The following is a 24,833-nucleotide window of genomic DNA, read 5'->3' on the forward strand; positions in this document are numbered from 1 at the left end:
CCCTTTCTCCACCTCCCGAAGCGCCTCGCAACTACCGTCCAGGGCGCCACCGCTCGCCCTCCCCTCTCCGACGCTCGACATCACCCCTGCAACCGGCCACCCACACTCCTGACTACCGATCGGAACACTAGATGGTTCAGATGGTGCGAGCCATGCAGGAAAGCTGCATGGCTCGCACAGACTGCAATTCCTCCAGCGTGCCCGGCCAATACTTTATTCTTTTGCGTAGAAGGTGTACCAGTCCTAGCGTTGATTGATACGGGAGCAGCTATTTCTATTATTCACGCTGGCTTGTGCTCTCGTCTACGCAAAGTTACTACACCTTACAGTGGAGCTCTTCTTCACGGTGCAAATAATGTCATTCGGCCATCGGCGCAATGCACCGTTAGAGTTTCGATCGACGAGATACGCAACCATATCCAATTCGCAGTACTCACTTCCTGTGGTCACATGCTTATACTAGGGTGGGACTTTCTCTCTTCGGCATCTGCTTTCATCTCGTGCCGTCAACGCCGCGTTAACTTGACAGAGACCAACAATTCCGATGACGTGCACGAACCGCGCCTTCGCTTACGAACTGCTGACGATTGTATGAGGCCCCCTGGCCGCGAACAACTCCTTGTAGTTAACTCTGACGTCACCGATGGTGACGTTTTAGTTGTACCGTCCGCCCGTTGCTTATCCAAAGGGATTGCTCTGGCACCTAGGCTTGTTCGCTTCACCAACGGCACGGCCACTTTGGCTGTACTCAACGCAACCAATGAGCCAGTCCGGCTTTCTCAAGGCGCCCTTCTCATGTGCGTCTTGGACACTCAACCTGTCTCAGTGCTTACCTCGACTACTGCGCTTTCACAGCCACCCACAGCTACGAATCCGGTCCCTGCTTCGGTTCTCGCTAGTACCATCAGCTCCAATCTAACGCCACAGCAGACGGGGGAGTTACTGGCATTGTTATCCAAGCATAAAGACTCCTTCGACGCCCACTCTCCTCTTCTGGGACAGACTTCTTCGACGGCTCATCGCATACACACAGTTGGAACTTCCATTGTGCGGCGGAGACCATATCGTGTTTCTTCCGCTGAACGCCAGATCATCGATACCCACATTGCCGACATGCTGAAACGTAGCATAATCCGCCCATCCTCAAGCCCTTAGTCGTCACCTGTCGTTTTGGTGCGTAAGAAAGGTGGATCAGTGCGATCAGTGCGATTGTGCGTAGACTACCGTGCCTTGAACGAATAACCCGCAAAGATATATATCCAGTGCCCCGAATCGATGATGCGTTAGATTCATTGCAAGGCGCGGAGTATTTCTCCAGCCTTGATCTACGCTCCGGATACTGGCAGATACCCATGCACGAAGCAAATAAAGAGAAAACCGCCTTTGCCACACCCGATGGACTTTACGAATTTGACGTAATGCCTTTCGGCCTGTGTAATGCTCCCGCCACATTTTAGCGGATGATTGACACCGTACTACGGGGCCTAAAGTGGAAGACTTGCTTATGCTACCTTGACGACATCATATTTTCGTCGACCTTCCATCAGCACTTGCAGCGTCTCGATGAATCCTGACATGCCTCTCAGCTAGCGGCCTTCAGCTATACAAAAAAGTGCCACTTCGCCAGCAAAAACATTAAAGTGCTCGGACACACCGTCAGCAAGGAGGGCCTTCCACCCGACCCCGACAAGATTACCGCTGTCCTCCGCTTTCCCAGGCCTCAACGCGCCAAAGACTTGCGTAGCTTCCTTGGCCTAGCTTCGTATTTCCGGCGCTTCATACGTAACTTTGCCACCATTGCGGCACCGCTCCATCAACTCCTTCCTTCTGGAGCTCCCTACGTATGGTCGGACGAATGCCAAACTGCTTTTGACGCCCTCAAGGGTGCCCTCACGTCCGAACCTGTACTTTGTCATTTCGACAACACCGCACCCACTCTTCTACATACTGACGCCAGCGGACACGGTATCGGCGCTGTCCTTCTGCAACGTCAGCAAAATTCTGAAGAACGTGTGGTTGCATACGCAAGTCTCACGCTAACAGCTGCAGAGAAAAATTATACGATTACCGAGCAAGAGTGTCTCGCCGTTGTTTGGTCCGTCCAAAAATTTCGGCCTTACCTGCGCGGCCGCCACTTTACGGTCGTTACTGATCACCACGCCTTGTGCTGGTTGGCGACGCTAAAGAACTTAACGGGACGTCTTGGATACTTCGTTTACAAGAATACGACTTCGACGTCACCTACAAGTCTGGAAAGAAACACCACGATGCCGATGCTCTCTCTCGTTGTCCCTTACCACCGTCTTCAAACGCTGCACCACCTTCCGCGAGGAAACCGCAGGACGCGTCGCCTGCATTCCTTTCGCTCGCAGCTCTCAACCGGCTCCCTTCCAGCCATTCTCATACGTTTGCCTCTAGCCAACGTAATGACTCCTACTGCCACTCCGTTATGGAGCGCATTCGCAGATCATCTCGCCAACGTAACGCTCGGCTCCGTCGGCAGTCGAAGAACTTCAAGATCGAAAATTCGATATTATACCGATAAGTGTTTCATCCCGAAGGACACCGTTGGGTTCCTGTCGTTCCCCGATAATTTCGAGGCCAGATATTGGAGACGTTTCATGACGATCCCACTGCCGGCCACTTTGGTTTCCATAAAACCTACGAGCGAATTCGCAGCCGCTTCTCTTGGCCTGGACTTGCAACCAGCGTAGCGAAATACGTGGCTTCCTGTTCGCTCTGCCAACACCGCAAACGACTGGCCTCACCTCCGGCTGGACTGCTCTAACCTGTCCCATGTCCTGAAACTCCTTTCGCAGTCGTTGGTATCGACCTCTATGGACCACTACCCTTAACCACTGGCGATAAACGATGGATCTTCACAGCTGTACACCACTTGACACGGTACGCTGAAACAGCCGCACTATCTTCGGGATCCGCAGAGGAGGTTGCGGCCTTTTTCTTGGAAGCCCTCTTTTTACGGCACGGAGCTCCACGTGTCCTTCTGAGTGACCGCGGCAGGACCTTTCTCTCTAAACTTCTCGACGATGTTCTCCGTGCGTCCAATACCATCCATAAAACGACTTCCAGCTACCACCCTCAAACTAATGGTCTAACAGAGCGCTTTCATCGCACGCTGTCCGACATATCTATGTACATCAACCCTGACCACACCAATTGGGATGCCATTCTACCATTCATCACTTTAGCATCCAACACGGCCGTCCAACGCACTACGGGGTACTCGCCCTTTTTCCTTGTGTATGGTCGCCAACCTATCGCTACCTTCGACATTTCTTTCTTCGGTGTCCCCTGCCTTCGTCCACATCAGTGTGTGAGCAGTTCGTTTCGCGCATTGCCCGGTGTTGCCAACGTGCCCGCCTCAACACCGACACCAGTCAACAAGACTGCAAAATTCGCTATGACGCATTTCACCGTGTCGTTTCCTTCCACCCTGGGGACGAAGTGTTACTGGGGACCCTAGTTCGCGCTCCTGGATTGTGCGAGAAATTTCAGTCCCGTTTTATCGGGCCCTAAATTGTTCGCGAACAGACTTCGCCAGTTAACTATCGTGTCACTGCAGTTGTTCCGCCTTTGGACGGCCGCCGCCGTGCCACAGAGACTGTGCATGTTCCACGTTTAAAGCCTTTCATACGGCGTTTCCAGCCATAACCAGCGGCCAGGTTGGCTGCTTCCACGCGCGGTGGAAATTGTGTGAGCATTATTTTACCCCTTTAACTTCTTCATCCGTATATATTCATCATCATGACCAGCGTCATCGTCTTCAGCGCGCGACGTGGATAATAAAACCATTAAGGCTTAACAGCTGTCTCGCACTATGAATAAATACCGCCCTGTGTAAAGCATGATTGTGCATGACCAATGCAGTTATCGCTCGAAATTCGATGGCACTACATTCCGCGATAACACGGGGAATGCAATGAAGTTCTCACCACAGGTGCAATTGTCCGGCATGCCAGGATTTCCAATACAGAAAGGCTTCTGGCCAGGCTTGCATGCTATGGAAGTCGATGACACCACTGCACATCGAGAGACAATGCCATGAGATACGTAAATATCGCTTAGAAAATTCTCACCTACCACCGGCAAACCTAGTAGTACACTCAAATGTGCGGATTTTTAACTTTAGCACAAGCATTCCAACTCAATAAAGGTAAAAACTGACTCATGTTGACTCAAATAGGTTTCGAAACTGCAACACAATAATTTGATATTCACGGATGGCGCATACTATCTTGCAGCTTCTAGAACTTTCACGCGCTAGAACGAGATAGCCGTTGTAGGCCAACAGATTTATTTATTTATTTATTTATTTATTTATTTATTTATTTATTTATTTATTTATTTATTTATTACAAATACCCTCAATCGGCGTAGCTCTAATGAGGGCAGTGTGGTTACAATTGAAAAAGCAATTCAAAATTAAAACCGAGGCGTCCGTCTACAAGGGCCAAAAAATGAAAAATAAAAGAAAATGCTGCAAGCACCTACCACAGCAAACGGTAAAGATGGCACGACAAAAAGGAAGAGTAGTGCAGTCAGTCTTTAAAAAAGAAAGAAAATGAGGACAGTTAACGATGTCAAAGACGCGCGCTTTTGAATGCGCAGTGAACGTGCGCCGCGTGAACATATGTAAACGATACATATAGAACGAAAAAAAAAATGACGCGTCATCGTCACAAAGGAAACAATGAAATAAAGAGAGAGGGAAGAGGATCCATAGAAATGTAGGGAGGTTGACCAGAGGTAGTTCTGTTTGGGTGCAAGTAGAGACAGAGCGCGGAAGGGGGATATATATATATATATATATATATATATATATATATATATATATATATATATATATATATATATATATATATATATATGTAGAGAGAGAGAGACAGAGAGAGAGAGAGACGAGCACGAACAAACGGTGTATACTAGAGCGGTAGGAGGCGGCGTTCTTGAAGTCTGTCGTGAAGGCCCGTAGACCGCAGGAACCTTAGTAACGCGAGTAAAGCCTTCAGCGCGGATGTTCTTATGATAGTGGACGATTTTCCAACTGGTCCAGTACCCTGCACACCACTTGTCTCTTGGCACTATATCGCGGGCACACACAGATAATGTATGCGAACGTCTCATCGCTGTTGCCTGTGTCACCTGTGTCGCAACTGGGGCTGTTGGCCATTCCAATAACGAAAGCATATGAGTTCGTAAATGCAACGCCTAGCCACAGACGGTACAGCATGGTCTGTTGACGTCGTGGTAACCCAGTCGGTGGATGCATCCGTATGCCCTGAAACAACAAATGCAAGCCACACATGGTGAAAACGTTCCAGTCCGACAGGGGCAAAGTACATTCACGGGACATCAATCACAGCCCAGCCGCAGCGTCTTTTCCCTAAAGCGGAATCAAGGCACGTTGACCACTTTCATGTGCAGATCGGGCGGCTTTGTCGACGTGGTCATTCCCGCTGACGCTGTATTGTCCTGGAAGCCACTGAAAGATTATGTTGTGTCCTTTGTCGTGGCTGCGATGATATATCTGTCGAATTTCTGAGGCCAGTTGTTCATTGAGTCCGCCGTGCATAGGGCTTTGTATGCACTGAGGGGCTACCTTGGAGTCGCTAAAGGCTGTCCATTGTTGTGGTGGTTCCTGAATAATGAAATCAAATGCAGCACGAAGTGCCGCAAGTTCGGTACACGTCGATGTAGTCACACTTGAATTTTTTCATTTTGATTTCTTCAGATTTTGCCGGGATGATGCCTGCAACAGCAAAGCTGTTGATTTTTACCGAACCATCTGTGTAGACATGTTGCCGGAACCTGTGCACGTTGTGAATGTGTTCCATAGTTGCTTGCTTCAAAGCTTGCAACGGCGCTCCAGCTTTCTTCCTGATGCCTGGAATTGTTAATTGCACTTGCGGGCGGCGCAGATACCACAGTAGGTCTGATAATTGTGTAGCAGGCGTAAATTGTGATGGTAATATCACGTCTCGCAATACTTTTGGCAAAAGTTTAATGTAGCCTCTTTGCTGGCAGGCGAACAAGATGGTGTTAGAGAATCCGAGTCCGGTGTCCGATGTGTGCTCTCCGGGCATCTCGGGTATCATTGTAGACTCTCAAAGGAGCGTCCCTAGCAATGGCCACTGCCGCAATCGATCACATAGTTTTTGGGAGACCGAGACAAGTTCTGAGTGCGTGTGCTTGTGCTTGCACACTATGGAGCTTTCGGATATTTCTAGTGCAACTATTTCCTAGTACAGGTAAGCTGTTCCACAGGGAGCCCGAAAGCAGCGCTTTATATAGTTGCAACATTGATGGTATTGCTGCACCCCAAGACTGCCGGCCGCGAAACGCAAGAAGCTGCCTAATGGTGACCAAATGCTTTGTCATGTACGAGACGTGAGGGCTCCAACACACGTCTCTATGATTGATGACGCCAGGAGATGTGTGTGCTCGTGTGTATTATACAGTTCGATCAATAATACGCAAACCACACAGGGCCATCGCTTTCCCAGTAAAAGCAACGAGTGCACATTGCTCGGGTGAAAGCTCCAGGCATTGCCTTCTTAGCTATGCTGACACGGCCGTTGAAGCCTTCTGAAGTACTGAAGTCGTGCGCGGACATGTACACATGTCACTTCTCAAGCCCATATGCGAATGCCGTCTGCATATACGGAGAGCTGTACCGCTTGCGGTAACGAATCGGCGAGACCAACGAGCACCAGGTTGAACTGAGTAGGGCTGAGTACTCCATCTTGCGGTACATCACGACTGGTATAGCTAGACGGCGTTGGTCCGTCTTCAGTGAAAATGTTCTATTCAAATGGCTGCATATCCAGAGAAAGGCGTGTCCACCAATCCCTACAGCTTCTAAAGCCTCCAGAATTGCATGATTATCTACATTGTCGTACGCACTTTTGATATCAAGGAATAAGGCCGCAGTGATTTGCTTCAGATGTTTCTGGTGCTGTACATATGTTACAAGGTCAATAACGCTATCTATTGATGAGCGTTCGCATCGAAAGCCAGCAATTACCTCTGGATAGCCGCTGTAAAATTCCAAGTACTATTCTAACCATGTAGGGATCATTCTCTCCATTACGTTGCCGGCACAGCTGGCCAGTGCGATTGGACGGTATGATGACAATTCCCAGGAAAATTTGCCAAGCTTGAGGATTGGAACAAGGCGACCGGATTTCCACGTGATAGGGGCCGGGCCGTCACGCCGTGATGTGTTGTATAGGCCAAGAAGTGCATCTCTGGCCTCTTGACCAAGGTTTGCAAGCGCACAGCATGTGATGCCATCGGGTCCTGGTGACGAAGATCCACTGCATCCAACAAGTGTGGCCTTCAGTTCTTCGATGCAGGAAAGAGTGTCCGTACAATAATCTTGGGAGCAAGGGGAGACAATAGCAATAGGTGTGCAAGGCTGGAATGTCGGACCCGCAATCCTGGTGCAGTAATCTTCGGTTACATCGACTTCTCGGCGTCATTCATGTAGGGCTACAGATTTAAATGGATGGCTGTGTTGAGGAGCTGTTCGAAGTCCGCGGACTGTTCTCCAGACAGCAGAAAGAGGTCTACGCGGATTTAGAGACTGACAAAAATATTTCCAGCATTCATTTTGCAGTACAGCGAGGCGATGCTGAATTTTTTTTGTGTGTGCGTCAAGCCTCTCTACGGCCGTAAACCGATTTAGTCCGTCTGTACCATTGTTCCGCACGCCGGAGGATTGCACTGAGGCTCTGTATTTCCGAATCAAAATTTGTGTATTTCTCCAATGGCCGCAATGAACGCATAGCATCCTGCAAAGCTTTGGCAACCTGAATTCCCAGTGTGGACGAAAAGCCTTCGTGGCATACATCTTCCCTAAGTGATTTAAACATAGGCCAATCTATTCTTTGTGTAAAATTTGATGGAACGGATTTCGCTAGGCCATTTATCTTTAGGTTTAGGCTTTAGGAATGTGGTCGCTTCCATGAGTTTTTATGTCTGCGAACCAATGGACGCAGCGAGTGTGGCATAGCGAGACAAAAGCTAAGTCTATACAACTACTGTACATTCTGCAGCGCAGAAACGTGGGACTGTCATCGTTTAAGACAACAAAGTTCGTTGTCTCAGGCAAATGAAACCAGGTGTCTTCCTTTGAAATTTACCTTGATGCTTACCCGAAGTGAATAATCTGCGTTAAAGTCCCCAACAACAATCCATGAACCAGGAGTCACATCTATAATGTCTCTCAGTCTCTGTCTGTCGAAACGCCTTGATGGAGAATGGTAAGCGCCCAATAGAGTAAACTCAAGAGTGTGTTTTTTCACGGTCAAACAGACATACTCATTACTTTCATATGGCCGCACAGGATGAACAACGCAAGTCAGTTCACACTGTATGTAGATCATCACCTTGCTAATGTTATTACAAGTCGATGACACATAAGGTTCATACACTGAGATTCGGACAGGTTTCTGAAGGTTCGGTTCACAGACGACAATAATGGGGAATCTATTGATGAAAACGTAATAGCCAAAATCAGCAATACGGTATTTCAGTTCACGGGTATTCCATTGCTTAATAGGCACTTCCTTGACTTTTCTAAAGAACGGCTGATGCGGTAGAGCCATTGTGCTTGCTATTTGAGGCTCGCAAGATCCGGATCCAGACCGTCCAGAACTGTCAGTGCACCCCGAGCAGATGGCGTCGGCATGTCATTTATCAACACGTGAATGACTTTCATTAGAGACTTGCTTATAGCGATTACCTGCTTGTGTTGACCTCGCACGCGATATGTGCCGTCATTGGTACGTTGGTCGTCCACCGTCAATCTTTGTACTGCTGACAGATTTAGTGTCGGAAGTGCAAGCCAGATGTTTGCAGTGGACGTATTCACTGCGTCACCAGACACCATATTGTTAGTGTGCTTGATTGCCTTGGGAGCGCCAACTGCAACAAGTAGCATCTTTCTTGCGACGATATCAGTATTTCTAGCAGAAGAAGATCGTCTGAGGTGGGCACGACGTCGTCGCATTTTAGCGATGACCTCTCTGTGCATTGAGTTTTCTCTCACCATTTGTTTCAGAACTTTCAGCTCTGTTTTGTGGCTCGAGCACTCTTTCAACAATGCTCCATAAGGACCAGAGCAAGTGGCACACTTGAAAGCAGTCGCACGGCAAGCATCAGTGCTGTGCTGCTCAGAACATTTTGGGCACACGGTCAAATTTTTGCATACGCCGCTGACATGCCCGACCTTCAAACAATTACGGCACTGAAGTAGTCTTGGAACGAACGGCGCACTGGATGACGAAAAAATCCAACTTTCACGTGTGACGCCAAGTTCCTCTCTTGAAGGTTAGCTTCACACAGCCTGAATCTCCTAGGCGACGGATCTCAATCATAGTTACATCTGCTGTGGCGCGTTTAACCGAAATAGGCAGATTGTTGTCATTGTTTGACTCATCGACATCATAAATCACACCTGATCAAGTATTACTATCCCATGGTATTATGTTGCGAACATTTATCTTGCCCAACAAGTTAACTGCACTGACGATATCCAGCGCTGCTCTGGTCTTGACGTCGACCGCGACAATGTTCTTACAGGTGTTAATTCTCACATCCGTAATCTCATTCGGAACAGGAGCCTCCAGTGTGACAGATATGGCTTGCCTGTTTAGCCGATTCAGGTCATCGGTCGGCGTCTCCGCCAAGAAGAGGGTAATATGAGCCGTGTCATTGTTCTTTGCCATCGCCTTCGTCCTTGTTGAAGACGAGGAAGCAGTGACGATTCTGCTCTTTCGTTTTTGTCCCACAACTGTCAAGTAATCACCGTTATCCGACAGATCTTCTTCTGAAGCATAGTAGTACGTCAGCGTGTCCTCGTTGCCCGTGTCGCTCATGAGGTGATTGCGCTTGCTCGGAGCGCTTGACGCTGTGACGTATGTCTCCTTCGGACGTCTAGCTGACTCCGCTTCTATCGTCGAAGGTCTTTGTAGCCGCGCCTCCGAAAAACACGCAAGAATACTCTTAAAATGAGAGCAGTGAAAAAGGAGCTTCCGCACAAGAGCTAATTCTTCGTCTTTTCCAATCAAATAAAGAACGAAATGAAATGAACATCTCCAAATGAGCGCCCTCTCGGCGATAGATGCAGTAAAAGCCGGTATGTAGTTCCAGGCGGATGCAACCGACTTTGTTTTGTCGTCAACCCGATACGCGCAATAGGTGGGTGGTTGTGAAATTACGTGTGATTGTAAGAGAGGGAGAGAAAACAAGGGTAGGAAAGGCAGGGAGGTCAACCAGAAGAGCATCCGGTTTGCTACCCTACACTGGGGGTGGGGAAAGGGGTAGATATAGAGGAAGAAAGGGAGAGAGTAAGCACTTAGTACGTGTGGGAGGGACACCATACACAAGGACACTATAAACGATCTCTTAAGCCCGTCCACTTCAAGTACTGCACTAGTGCACGAATCGCTTTCTGAGCCAGTGACGCGTGTGGCCACGGTCCGAGCGAGTACCTTCGACTCGGTGAACGGTCTCGAGTCCAGTCGGCGTAAAGTTGCCCGCAGAGAGAGGAGTTGGACATCGTAGCGAGGGCAGGTATGCAATAGGTGCTCGATGGTCTCCACGCACCCACAGGAGTCGCACATCGGGCTCTCGGCCATTCCCATACGGTAGGAGTATGCGTTCGTGAACGCCACTCTCAGCCACAAGCGACACAACAAGGTTGTTTCGCAGCGGAAAAGGCTAGATGGCAGTTGTAGCTGTAGCGTGGGGTCCAGTTTGCGTAATCTGCAATTGAAGGCACTTGAAATCCAGAGATCTTGTGACTTCTTGCGAGCAAGTAGGCGAAGTTCTCTGGCAGCGTCCGACCTCGCCAAAGGTGTTGGGCGCGTCTTGGTATCTTCGCGGGCACACCGGGCAGCCTTGTCAGCCAGGTTGTTGCCGACGATGCCACAGTGAGCAGGAATCCACTGAAATATAATGTGGTGTCCTCTTTCTAGAGCATGGTGGCGCAGTTCCCTGGTGTCAGATGTCATCTGCTCGTAAGTTCTGTGACGTAATGCAGACCTGATGTTGTGAAGGGATGCCTCAGAGTCACAAAATACGACCCATTTCTCTGTTGGCTCTTCCGTGATGTACATCATAGTGGCATGGAGAGCTGCAAATTCTGCCGATGTAGATGTAGTCGTGTGCGACAATTTGAATTTAACTGTAACGTTCTTGGCTGGATCGACGAATGCGGCACTTGAGCTGGTAGGTGAAGTCAAACCATCGGTATATATATGAATGTGGTCATGATACCTCTGGTGCAGTAATAGCAGCGTAAGCTGCTTCAGAGCCGGAGCTGCATGATCGGACTTTTTTGTAATTCCAGGAATAGTAAAATTCACTTGAGGCTGTCGCAGGCACCACAGGGGAGAGGAAGGCTTCGCCGCCGGTGTAAAAGATGCCGGTATGCACTCTTGATGAGCGCTAATCACTCGTGAAAAGGTCGCTTGATGTCTCTCGGCTGGTAGGGAGGCCAAATGATGGTTGGGGATCCTTGACAGATGGCGAATGTGCGCTCTGAGAGAGTCGACAGCTACATGTGTCTCGATCATATGGTCTCCCGCGATGGCGATTGTTGCTTCTGTTGAGGTGCACCGAGGCAGCCCTAAACACGTGCGTAGGGCTTGACTTTGTATGCTCTCGAAGGCGCGAAAGTTCGTCTTGCATGCATTTCACAACACTGGTAGGCTGTAACGTAGGAGTCCGAGAAACAAAACCCTGTACAGCTGCAACATAGGATGAACTGGTGTACCCCAGTTTTTCCCGCAGAAAAATTTGAAGACCTGAGCAATGGCAACTAGCTTAAATTTATGGAAAAGAGAACGATGGGACGGCTTTCGGCGTAGTGACAATGAAGGCAATGATAAGCTTTTTTTCATTTATGTTACACTGGCTGTGCAGTTGGAATAGGAAGGGATAAAGTCACTTTCTTTATTCTGGACAAGTTCAAGGGCTTGAGATAAGTTAGCTTGGTTGTGGTCTCATACTGAAGCTGCATATTCAAAATATGATTCAGAAAGTGCTCTATAGACCTAAATGAGTAGTTTTAGAGACTTCCTTTACAGATGTTCAACCTAATATACCGTTAGTATTACTGATTATCAAATCAATTGGAGATTCCCAAGTCAAACTAGCAATTATGAGATCTCCCAAGTACTTATGTTACGATGCAGAGGAAAGATAAACATTCTGACGTGAAATGCGCGTTAGCTTAAATATCATATGGTTAAGTTCCATTTTACAAGTTTTGCGCTTTATTACGACAGAATTAAAATCGCTTTGTAAGGCCGGCTTATCACTGAAGTCACGGACTTCGCGGTAAATAACGCAGTCGTATCGATATAAGTACATTATTCAAGAGAGTTGGGCAAGTCATTACCTTCAATTAGAAAAACGATGCGGTGAAAACCATCTCACCATGACTGTCGAAAGTAATGCGATTAGCATTCCAGCAAGGTAGTGACATCAGATATTGCTGAATTCATGTTGATACTATAACATGTTAGGCGGTTGTTCTGAGAGTTACGTTACTTCGGATTTATGCGGCATGCGTTGTCTCTTGCATCAGTGAGTTTTACTGTGGCACATGCTTGCCAAGGTCGCCCATGAGCATGACGGCATCACGATGACTGCACGACGACGACGCAATAATGACGATGCAATGACGGATAAAAAATGACGTTGACTCAACGACAACGGTCGCACGATACAATAAGATCACGATTCTGAAATGATGACGATGGTGTAACGATGGCAGCATGGCGATGATCACATTATGATAATGGGATGACGACAAGTGTATGACGACGACGGTATGACAACGCGAAAATGACGATTATGGCCCGATCACGACGAACCTATGACGACGGTGTGACAACGAATGCAAGACAGTCACTGCCGAAGACGCGATACGAGGATGACCAGACAACGGCGGCATAATCATGCTGGAATGACGAACGCATGATTACGACAGAATAACGAACTATTGACGTTGATGGAACGAATTCGGTATGACGACGACGGCATGAGGACAATAAGATGACGTTATTGGAGTGATAACAACGGTAAAACTATAGGGTGACGAGGACGGCCTGACAACAGCATGACGACGACTGTGTGAGGACGATGGCGTGACCACGATGGCATGACGAGAGTCGGATGAGGAAGTTACAATGACGATCATAGAACGACCACGATGGCATCACAACAACTTTATGACGATGGCGCAATGACGACAATGGAACCACAAGGCTATGAAGGCAATTTAATGAAGACGTTTGTATGCCGACGCTTGCTTGACGACAGTTGCTTCATAAAGACTGTATGACGACGGCGCCGTGACGAGGATAGGGAGGCAAGGGTATGATGACAATTACTTGAAGATGAATGCATGAAGACGTTGGCGTGACAACTGTATCACGAAGACTGTATGACTACGGCGGCGTGACGACGACAGAATGACTAGAGTCGGATGGCCAAGTTAGAGGGACGACATTACAACGAAAACCGCGGCATCAGAACTAGAGCCGGACAACACAAAGAACGCATGCCGACTGTGTGACGACCACGGCATGGCGAAATTCTGGTGACGAAACTCGAATGACTAAGATGCGACGACCTCGACGGCATCACGACTACGAGCACATACCAAGTGGCAGTCCTAGAAGACAACTTGAGCCGCTGGGTCGGCGTGGAAGGGGCGACGACGGCGGCATGGCGAGTGACATGACGAAGCTCGAATGACGAACATGTTACGAGCACGACGGCATCGCCACCAAGAGCGAATACCTAGTGGTCCAAGCTGGTAGAAAACTTAGACCACTTGGAATATTCGGGTTGAATAGTAACACACTGCAAGCGATTAGTAAGAAAACACTAGAGCCAATGTAGCATGATGATGATGGATCAAGGTAACCAAGGATAGTTTATACAGCAACGATTTAGGGTTTGTCAAACGCCTGCAAAACACAAAGAAAAAGCAATCAGCACGAGAACCTCTGTCTAGTATGTAGCATGTAGTGAATGTGCGAAAATAAGAAGTTGCGTTTCGCAGGAAAACGAACGTCGGACGCCATGTTGTGATGAAGTGAAAAGAACATCAGATTCAAAGAAGTGAGAAACCTTTGGGTATAATATATGCTCCATTATTTTGCGGGCCGTGCTAGTTAAGGCAAAGGGTCTGTAATTTAGTGGTAAAATTCTGCTACCCGATTTGTTTAAATGCGTTTATCTCCCATCCGAATACAGAAACTTCATTATTAATGCGATAGTGTTAAAGGTCCCGTGTTGCATAAAATCTGGTGTCGGCGTCGGCGCCGGCGAGGTTGTCGTATGTATTTAAGTATATGCTTACACCACGCCTTCCTATATGTCACGTGGTATATGCGAGTTATATGGCCACACCATCCTATTGCTAAGGTTGCTCATACTTTTTCTTACATCCTTGGCAAAGTGATTGCTTGGAACTTTAAGAATGACAGCCCACAGACAAATGTCATGAAACAAAACACCGACAGCGCAGGCCTTTTATGATAAGTCTTCTCACACTTATTATTAAAAGTGGGAAGCAATAGCAGTAACCTAAAAATTATGATTTTTTTTTTTTGCGTGGCTCTGGGCACCACCTACGCGAATGACCTACGCAAGAGGCCGCGTTTCTACTAGAAAGCTCGCCTTCGTGCATAGCGCACGCCGCCAGCGTTTCTGGGTAAACATTACAGTTACATAAGCCACAGTTGCCGGAAAGCGCGAGATGCAGTCAGGGTTCATTGAACGCGAAAAAGTCAAAGCTTAAGCGTCCTCCAATTCCCCCCCCCCCCAGAAAGCTGAACAGAGATTAATCATAAAATGAACTGAGAACTGTCTTTTTAGCTACCCCTTTTATTTAAAGGGGCGCCAGACCACTCTTTATCGAAGAAGAGAAATGAATTTTAAGGGTAATATAGGCTGTTTCAGAAATGCTTTGGCGCATTAAATATTTCAATGTGTTCAGCAGAAGCGGAGTCATTAGCAATGAAATCAGCTGTGCTCCGGTGCCTTCTTCAATGCCTTGCATTGCGAAGGTCACGACGAAGCGGGGCGCGCGCACAGCGCTCCGCCTGCTAAATGTAACCGTGCCGCGCAGTTCAAATTTAATTTTGGATATTAATAGATGAAAATACATCCCAGTTCGGCGCCTACGGCGCGTCAAACGTAAGCCCAACGCGGTTGTCCTCAGTAATGCCCCTCCATGCACGTTTTGGCCAACCAGGTTAACTACCGCCAAGCTACCCTCCTTTTCCGTGCTCCTCTCGCAAGCCCCGCCTTAGCTTCCGGCGTCAAGTGTAACTTACGAGGCTTCAGCTTCATGTTCTGAGGGGAAGTGACGCACCGGCACATGGCTCTCCGCGCCTTGTCAGCAAAAATGGACGATAGACAAGCCGTGCGGGCGCAGCGTCCACTCAACAAACGCGTAGACGAACACGGGCTACGCCTGCACGTAGGTGGAGGGCCTAGAGCGAGCTACTCAGGTTGGCGCCCGCTGCTGCAGCTGATAAGCACCTGTGAGCGTCCAACAGCAGCCATCGTATAATAAAGCACTCGCAGCGGAAATTCCAGCAGCGCATCTGCAGAAAGCGGAAATGGCGGAACCGGAAATGCCGTAACCGGAACTGGTGTGAGGGCAAAAGGCAGCGCACATCAAAGGTTGGCGCTACTTAGCCAAAGCGGCGGCGGCGCGTAGATGGAGGGGTTTTAGTCCTCAGGGGAGCTGCAGCGCGCTTAGACAGTGGACTCATCGCGGTACCTCGCGGCGGCCACGGTATCGACTCTACGTAAGGGACCGCTGCTACATGCAAATGTAGTGCGTATGCGCACAGTTTGCTTTGTACACGATGGCGCTTTAGTGAGCGCTCGCGCTCATATGCTAAAGTATGACATTGCTACGTGGTACGGACCGGCTTTGTCCTTCACCAGCTTGGCCGACGGATAATAGCCACATCCAGCTTCCTCATTTTTGAAGCGCTATCAGTCTGCCATGGCGTCTAACAAGGAGCGGGCACGAGCGAACGCGCGCTGGCAAGCGTGCATGTGGGCTGACCTTAAGTTTCACCTGGTTCGACGCTAGTTAAGCATTCAAAACTAGTCGAAATTAGCGAGCCCCATCAGCTACGACACTAATAAGCAGGGAAGGTAAATATTAATTGCTGCGGGGGCGGTCGCGGCCGAGCGTGAGGAGAGGACAGCCGGTTTCTTCCGGAAGTACGTAATTGTTATTGAAATTCCAAAGCCCAATCTTGCTTATTACGGCCTGTTTATTGAACTTCGTCAATAAGTATACACAGTGACACTATGAAGAAGCGCAAAGATCCAAACACCCTTCTTGATTGACGTCAGCAGCCACGTATGGGAACCCGCCTTCTTACAAAATACAGGAGCAGGGGCGATATGACGTAAAGCTCTTCCAAACGTTTCTATTACAATTCTGAAATCAGCCCTCCGCGACTTGTCAAAAACTTTTTGGAAAACCTCCACTTTGTCTGTCTCTCACACGACGTCACGAAAACTGCGATAGCTGCCCATCTGATATGACGTGTACAAACTTATTATGGCTGATTGGACTGAAGAAAAAAAATAGTTATTTCTAATTCGACGCCTTTTCGCCATTAGACCTCCAATATTGGTCAAAAGTTTTAGGTCTGCACGCACTTCATTCCTTGTCACGCCACGTCACAAAACCGCGAAAACTCACTCGTCAAAGTGACGTGTATGCGTTAAAAATGTATAAAAATGCCGAACAAATATGAACTTTTTTTCTGACTAGCCGCAGGCTGCCCCGTTCCATAAGGAATAAAAAATGGATGCCGCTGATCGCTCAGGCACTGGCTACGTACTCTTTCCTGCGGGAAACTATGGGTTTATTTACATACAATAAAGCTGTTACGTGGCATTGTAACGTTTTCGAACACCTTTGGCACATTTACTACCTCGTGTTGCCAACTCTTTTTCGCTGAGGATTCGTTTTAGCAGCCTTCTTAACCTTCCTTTGCATGTCTACGCGATTTTCGACCAGCCACCGCAAGCAAAGTAAGGGAAAGCGGACAAATCGCAGACGCCGGCACCATCCTCTTCATCCACTTATCCATTTTCATTGCAGTGGCTCGGCCCCATCTAATCCCCCTCCACTTGAGAGTGCTCCTCGCCTCTTGTCAGCCAATTAGACAAAACAAGTCACTCAGTGTAGGCAATGTTATTCGTTTGTCAAACAAACAAAAGTGACCTCCTGTGAACAAGGAGAGCGTTTGATTGGTCTGTTCAGACAACCCTGCGGGTGACCGCCCGGTGCTTGCGTCGGCGGTTCCGCAAATCTGACGTCAGGAGATTGGAATAAAACATATTGGTATAGTTTTACGTTATAGAGCCCTAGGTTTGGGTAGGCACGCATCCTTCACCGGTGCGACGCCTGTTGTGCCACAGAGACATGCAAACACCACGCCGCGAACATGCGCAACGTCGAAGCACGAACGGAGAAGGCGCGAACGCGGTTCCTACAATGGTCGCCACGCTGCGACGCCTTTTGCATTCCGGACCCTCTTCAGCGAACAGTTCGCCGGGCGATATCCGCGGGTGGTCACACGCCACTTGGCGACGACGGCTCAAATCATCCCGCTCCCGCGCAACGCTCAGAAAAGACGGCCCAGCCTAGCTCTCATTTATGGCCAAGCTCGCACTGACTAGGCGAGCGCGGCACTCCTTTTCGCCAGCCTTGCGGCGAGTCACGTGGTCAGGCGGCGACCCAGTTGAGGAGAGCGCACGCGCCAAGCCGGTGGCGGCGCAGCGCGGTGCAGCGCGTTGCTAAGGCTACGGCGCAGCTGTAGTCAAATGAAGGTCAAATTGCAGGCTACGGCGAAACTCGGCTCGACGCGCTTTAAAACCGCGCACGCGCCGGTGAACAAGCGTTTCTTGAGACTCCAACGTGCACTGGCCTAGTTTACAGCGGACCATCACCAATAGCGGCGACGCTGTATTGTGATGACGTAGCAGGAAAGGTTCTCAACCTCAACGACTGCTCCGGCGACAGGGGTGGGAGCGCCCGAGAGGCATCGACGCGAGAGCAGAGCGATCGAAAAGAACCTGCCGAACGCAAGGCGCACACCCTCTTTCAAGCAGTCCAATACAACGCTGCTGCTCATGAGACTGGTCTATCCGAAACGACCAGCCGAAGGTGTCTTTAGTTTCAGATTTCCTAATAACGCATTTTTGATGCGAAAGCGCCACATGGCTCATTGAACGAACATTATGCGGATCCCACGCACTGTAGGAATCGACGTAAGCGAAGCTTTCTGTGCTGTTTGCTTTGATTGACGATAATTAGCGGGGGTGCTGACACCGAATGTTTAATTTTTTCAACGTTTAGTTCAACACGAGAGTGGTGGGTTTATGATAAACGCTACCTTGCTTGTGACACTGCTGTTTGTTTGCGTAGCACACAGAACACCCCACAGGGACACGTGTTTACTTGAGGCGTTCTTGTGCGCCATTGTTCATGACCATATCAGGGTTCGCCAGATTCATTGCCTCACATGGCACATGCCGTCGTGGTAGAAGTATTAAACTTTAATTAAACGATGGGGCTGTACGTGCAAAAACCACAACCGGATAATAAGGCACGTCGTAGCGGCGAACTCCGGATTAATTTTGACTCCATTGTGTTCTTTAACCTGTCCCTAAAGCTAAATGCACGTGCGTTTTTTTTTTTTATTTCGGCCCCGTCGAAATGTGGCTGCCGCGGTCGGGATCAAACCCGCGACCTCGACCAATTCCATAACCGCAAAACTACCGCGGCGGGCACAGAATTCTTGATTGGTCGTGTGGCCGCGTTTTAAAGCGGCTCTGCTTCTGCACGCACTCCGTAAGTTGTCCACTTGCCAAATGTACATGTTTATTTTTCGGAAATAGCAGAAGCGTTCCGTACCTTACCTTCAGTTTGCGCGCAACCGTTTCCTTGCCTTCTCACGTCTTTTTCCGCTCACGCCTCTCCCCCCCCCCCCTGAGTGGTACTGCGAGTGAAGAGTGGCAAGACCTGCGTCGCTTCTACCCACACCACTTGTTCCACCACCACCACTGCCCGTTATCTGCCTCCTCTCCCCCCTCCGTTCTTCTATTCTATCTAGCTTCCCTCTGGATTTGCACGCAGGTAGAATAATAACTGCAATTTCTGAAATGTTTTGCGGGTGATCACGGACAATTACAGCTGTCAAAAGGGTAAGGTGGTGGCGCGCAGGGAGCTCCAGAGGGCACTGTGGACATTCGACGTGGTGCAAAGGTCCAAACGAGTTTCTCGCGTCGTCTTTCCACTCTGCCATGCTCCTGTCATGTATGCATACGGTCACCGGCCAGTGAGCGCTTTGAGGCGCTTAGACAACGTCTTCTCTATTGAATTCCAATGGTAGATCCAGATCAAGTTTTCCTCCTCTGCGTTGGTTGCATGTTCCAATGGCTGATTGGGAGCAGACACCGATTCGGATCGCTCTGCGCGGAGCAAAAATATTTGCTCCACCAGCATCCGCAGATTCGACCGGAAGTCCGCGTGGCGTATTTCCTTCACCCGCCTCTGCTTCCTGTCACGGTCGCCTGTTTCCGGTCGCAGGCAGCTATGGGCGACATGGAAAACATGGACGCTACATCGGCCCGTGCGTTTTCGTTCCTGCTCCTGGATAGTGACATCTCCGACTCAGGTACTATAAGTTCCCAAGTCCAGTGAAGGTTATTCTGACACAAAAGAAAAACAAACGCACGGAATGGCGGGATGATCCAGATGGATGGTGATGACGCCTACCCGATCCAGCTCTACTCTAGCGCCCTCTCGGTTGATTTCTGTGTACGAAGTGCACCCGCGAGAGCCCACGGATTCCGTTCGCAGATATGACGAGAGCGATCTCAGTCGGAACCATGCGCTCCGTTCGTGATGTAGCCGAGCGCTCGTGATCTGCCATTGGAATTCAACACTAATAGCACAAGGCCGGTGCACTTCGAACGGTGACATCATGCTATATTGCCCTACTGCCGTCGAATTTAATGGGGATGCTCCCGAGTAATCCACGGTGATTTTGACGTCACCGCCACCGCTTTCGCCACGCCAGGCTTTGGCAATGGACATTTCCACGTTCCCAAGTTGCATGATATCACTGAGTACAAGCTTGCAATCGCTCGCTGAACCCACTGGGTGAGACACTCAGCTTCTGACCGTGGGGTCGTAGGTTCGGTAGACTTTTTCCTTTCATATTCATTCTGTTTTTATACAGTAATTTCTTCATAGCGATTACGGAGGCGAGTTAGAACGCTGGCAAGAACTTGTGCGGGAAAGGAAAGCGCCGATAACACAGGCTTCCGAGAGCGAGGATGACGTGGCGTCGCGCCGATGCCCTCTCCCCTCGCGCAACACTGAGCGCGCCGCCGCGAGGCGCTGAGTCATGCTCCCTAAAGGGGTGCGAAAAATAGCACCTCTTCCTCTTCACAATCACTCCCTCGCTAGCGGCAGCAGGTGTTTCGTTTCGCCCGCTCTTCTTTGTCGAAGCGCGCACGTGACGAGCGTCGCAGCCAAAGTGAATTGAGGGGCCATGTCGCTGCTGTAGACACTGGATTTTTCGCCCAATTGGACATTTGATGCTTTCGCAAAAAAATGGAGGAAGCTTAAACTTCACCTGTAATTGCGGAACATCGCTTGTTGCGCCGTCCTTAACTTCTCAATTTTCCTTGTTATTCTTCAAGACTCCGCCCAATATGCTAGCGCCATTACAAAGCAATTATTGCACACCTTTCTCTTCACGGATAGCGGTGAGCTCCCGCACTTCATTAGAGAATGACTGCCGTATGCGCAACAACCTTGGTTTATTCTTTTTAATTTTTCTTTTCGTGACAATGGTTCCCTGTAAATGATCGGCCGAGGTAAACGTACTCTTGCATACATTCTCGAGGCTGCCTGCCAATAGAGAATTTTCGTTCCCTTGCCAGACTATTGAACTTTAACTTTGTCTTATAATAATAATAATAATAATAATAATAATAATAATAATAATAATAATAATATTCTTTAAGCTTACAATTGCAGTTTGTCTGTTAAGGTCCTCAACCGTTTGTTTCAAGACTCCAGCGCTGCTGAAGGGGATCTTATCTTGCGGAGATGTTCGCCATTTATCCTGACTCCTAATTCTTGTCAGTCTAATAGCGGAGATACTTCAATGTGTGCAGCGAATAGCATTCGAAAGCTTTCACGTGGCTATATGGCTCCCATAGACTACGCAAAGGCGTTCCATGAACTATAAATAAGAACAGTCATGGAAGCAATCCGTCTACAGGAAGGATGCTCGAATATCTTAGCAACTGTCTACAAAGATTCCACAGGTACCTTCATTCTTCGCAATAAAAGCGTTAAAATACCAATCGAGAAAAACGTCAGGTGAGGAGACAAACTTTTCAAGGCTAGTGGGTTCATACCTACATATCAACATAAAATTACATACATATGTACATCTACGTTCATATATGCAAGCAAATATAGGCAGTCCACGTCATAAGAATCTGTCAAATTGTAAGTACCAGGTGTAATGTATGCATGCTCGAAGCTTAAACCATACTTACTTGTATTCACGATAAAAATGATGACCACGAGAGAACACAGGGCTAGACACTTTAAACTCATGACGTGCAGGAATGTGGAGAAGCGAATAAACGCTGCTGAATATATCGGACTTGATAGCTGCAAAAAATTTCAGATAGGAAATAAGTTTTCCGAAAAGAATACAGGCCGTTCTTGTTCAAGAGAGCAGAGCCAATGCAAAATTCATTGTCCGCAGGCAGCAATTTAAACACAAACAGAGCACAATCACAAACAACATCAGCAACAGAAACATCACTAGGACAAACAACTTCGTTAGCAAATAGATTTCAAGACATGTAAGTAAGTCACGTGACGCCGCGAAGCAGTGACGTGGTGTTAGCACACACACGAAATACAATATCTGTGTCGCAAAGCCGTGATGCGCATTGTCCCGTCCCCATCATGACCCCGGTGCCTTTCGGGACAAAACATTTTCTCGCAAGCTTTTCTTCGAAATATGGACGCCACAGACGCTAAGAGCATAGGCTAACGTCGCTGGCGTTCCGTTCTTGAGGAGAAACCGGCGAAGAAACGCTCTCCCATGAAGGGTGCCGGTGCCATGACCATGACGGACGGGGGCCGAACACGGCTGAGCGAATCAGGACAAGTAGTTCAACATATATTCTGATATTCAACGATATTTCACCTAAGCAGTGGCCGCGCAGCCATGCAGAACTCAATGTGTTGAAACTCATGCTTGTAGAGTCTACACCACGCATTTTTTATCCTTGTATGGCAGTTAATTCTCGCGAAAACTTAAGCAGCAACACACATTAGACGTACTTATAGGACTGGGTTTTTTTTAAAAAAAAAAGGTAGTTACATTTATTGTGCGCTTCTGTCGGCACAATTCCATGTGTTTTCTAAGCACGCAAAGATGAGCTACATATAGCGCCCGGATATCCCACGCGTTTGACCTATTCTGAGTAAAAAAAATAATTGATTACAAGCTCGTGAACAATCATAGCGCATGTATTATCTATAACTATTTCCAACACAGCAGCGTCAGCCTACTAAAAGTAGCGCCGATACTTTACTACGCCGCGGCAAGCACCAGTTCTGTGGAAGCTCTTACCTGTATTCGCCAGTTCAGGTGGGCCGAAGACCACAGAATCTCCTTCATTTTATACAGTGTTATGTGCGTGCATAATTATGAATGGCAGCATCTGCAGTGACGTAAAAAATGTATCACCATTTGTCTTCACGCTGGTGAAACATGGATTGGCCTAAAGTTTCAGTCTCCTGCAAGAAAAATTTTTACGTATGACGCAGTGCAGCAGGAAACAATCTATTTCGCCAGCGCGCATATCATTGTTTGTTATAAATTTATGGTTCTTTTTCTGAACCATCCCACCTCCCTGGAAATTTACCTGGACTGCAAAAATAGACTTTAGGCAAAGTTCTGGCTTCAGATGTCAAATACAGCATAGGAACACAGCATATTCCCAAATACATCCCATTGTGAAGTATGCTAATAAAATGTTCACCTCTATACATTGTTATAAAATAAGCATAGTGATCCCCACTCTTGAGTCGCAGAATAGTAATCGATGTGTCTGTCTTTACGACATTATATTAAAGATGACTCACATCTGCATATGTGCAACTGCAGTATTATTGCACTAAAAAGTTGCGAGCAGTATTAGAGCACATGCTTCAGATTATCAGACACTTCAAGGTGCACCTTAGTCAGCGCGTCAGATGCTGTCTACATGTAGACTTTTGCTCTGCTCGCGGAACAGAAAATTTAGCCCAGCACACTGCTACGAGTACGACTGGTAAAATAGGAAGTATTTGAAGGCACACGTCTTTCCAGTTTTCCATCTTTTTCTGCTTATCCACAAATTCAATCTGCTTCTCATATATTTAGTGTACCAGGATTTTGGGGTGATGGTAATTGTGCATGATACTGCGGTTCTGGTCTTTTATTCCCGGGACAAATGCACTTTCAGCCAATATCACAGGCAGGTGGTCCTGTTTATTTTCACAGCATTCACAAAAACATTTAGCGATTCTATAAAATGCTGTCCCAAGGCATAACGGAGCATTGCAAGTGTCATTACTATTATTTGAGGATTTACGTTTAGCAGGGCAGAACATGCTGAAAAATCACCTTTTAACATACTTTTCAGGAATAATGAACGTTATACGAAAAATATTGAATGGCCGCCTTCACTTCGGCTCAAATAAGAGCAGAAAATATATACGTCTTCGCGTTTGCTCTGAGCACCTGTGGCGCCGCTACCTTAACCCTTTTTACCGCAGTTTTAACTTGGAGGTTGCATATTTTCCTGGCGTGATCTCAGCGGATTCAAAATGTATTTGGAATAGTGTAGTACTTACCTAATGATTGTGTGTGGAAATATTTTGACCTATGTTCTCCATCATCACCACCCCATTTTTATACCTAGAGCAGGGCGAACGTATCTCCCAACGATCTTCAATTACCGTCATCCTATTTATGCGTGCAAATTATCTGATTTTATACCACCACCTAAGTCTCTGCCATCTCCCACAGCGTTTACGTCCTCTTGCCGCGCATTCTTTAAATATGATAGAACAGCCGCTATCTGTGACACATGTGGCCGGCTCAGCTCAATTTCTTCATTTTTATTGTCAACTACAATATCGTCTACCCTTCGCTCTCTAATCCGCCCCTGCCTTCCTGTCTCTCAACGTTACGATTGCCATTTTTTTCTTCATGGGATGGTAGGCAACGAAATGTTCACTTTAAACTTGGCCCCAACTATCAATACACAAAGATGCTTGGTCTCTGGCTGTTTTTAGATGATTTGCGATTTGTGTCTTATAGAACAAAGAGTAGTGAATAAAGGGAAAATCAGACATCCACCCGTTCGTAGCAATTGCTACAAAGGAAACCAATACGGGTCCCTCGAAAGAAAAGCCTCATAGTTGAAGAAAAATTCGTCCTGGTCCGGGACGAATTTTTCCGGACGAAGAGTAGCTTTCGCTTCACAGGAAGCATTGAAGTATGACTGCTAAAGAAAGAGGAGATATCTGTTTCACAGAGGAGAATATTGACACGTGTACTCGTTTTCGTCGTCCGGTGACGGCATTTCACCGGCTTAGAAATGTTAAACGTTATTGCTCGGCGCAGGACGCCCCTGCAGGTATCGGAAGCTTC

The 24,833-nt window shown here is 48.0% G+C and overlaps 1 protein-coding gene across 1 annotated transcript in view; it reads right to left on the minus strand.

Moving 5' to 3' along the window:
- Positions 1-22,826, minus strand: part of LOC142578132 (uncharacterized) — a 43,175-nt gene extending 20,349 nt beyond the window's left edge. Inside the window, exons 1-3 of the mRNA XM_075687537.1 lie at positions 22,764-22,826; positions 21,670-21,787; positions 3,954-4,040 (exon numbers count right to left, since the gene is read on the minus strand). Of these exons, the coding sequence (XP_075543652.1) occupies positions 3,954-4,040; positions 21,670-21,787; positions 22,764-22,811 (253 nt within the window). The 5' untranslated portion in view covers positions 22,812-22,826. The remainder of the gene's footprint in view (positions 1-3,953; positions 4,041-21,669; positions 21,788-22,763) is intronic.
- Positions 22,827-24,833: the final 2,007 nt, after the last annotated feature.

The sequence above is a fragment of the Dermacentor variabilis genome, chromosome 4 (assembly GCF_050947875.1).
Source record: "Dermacentor variabilis isolate Ectoservices chromosome 4, ASM5094787v1, whole genome shotgun sequence".
In the NCBI taxonomy this organism is placed as follows: domain Eukaryota; kingdom Metazoa; phylum Arthropoda; class Arachnida; order Ixodida; family Ixodidae; genus Dermacentor; species Dermacentor variabilis.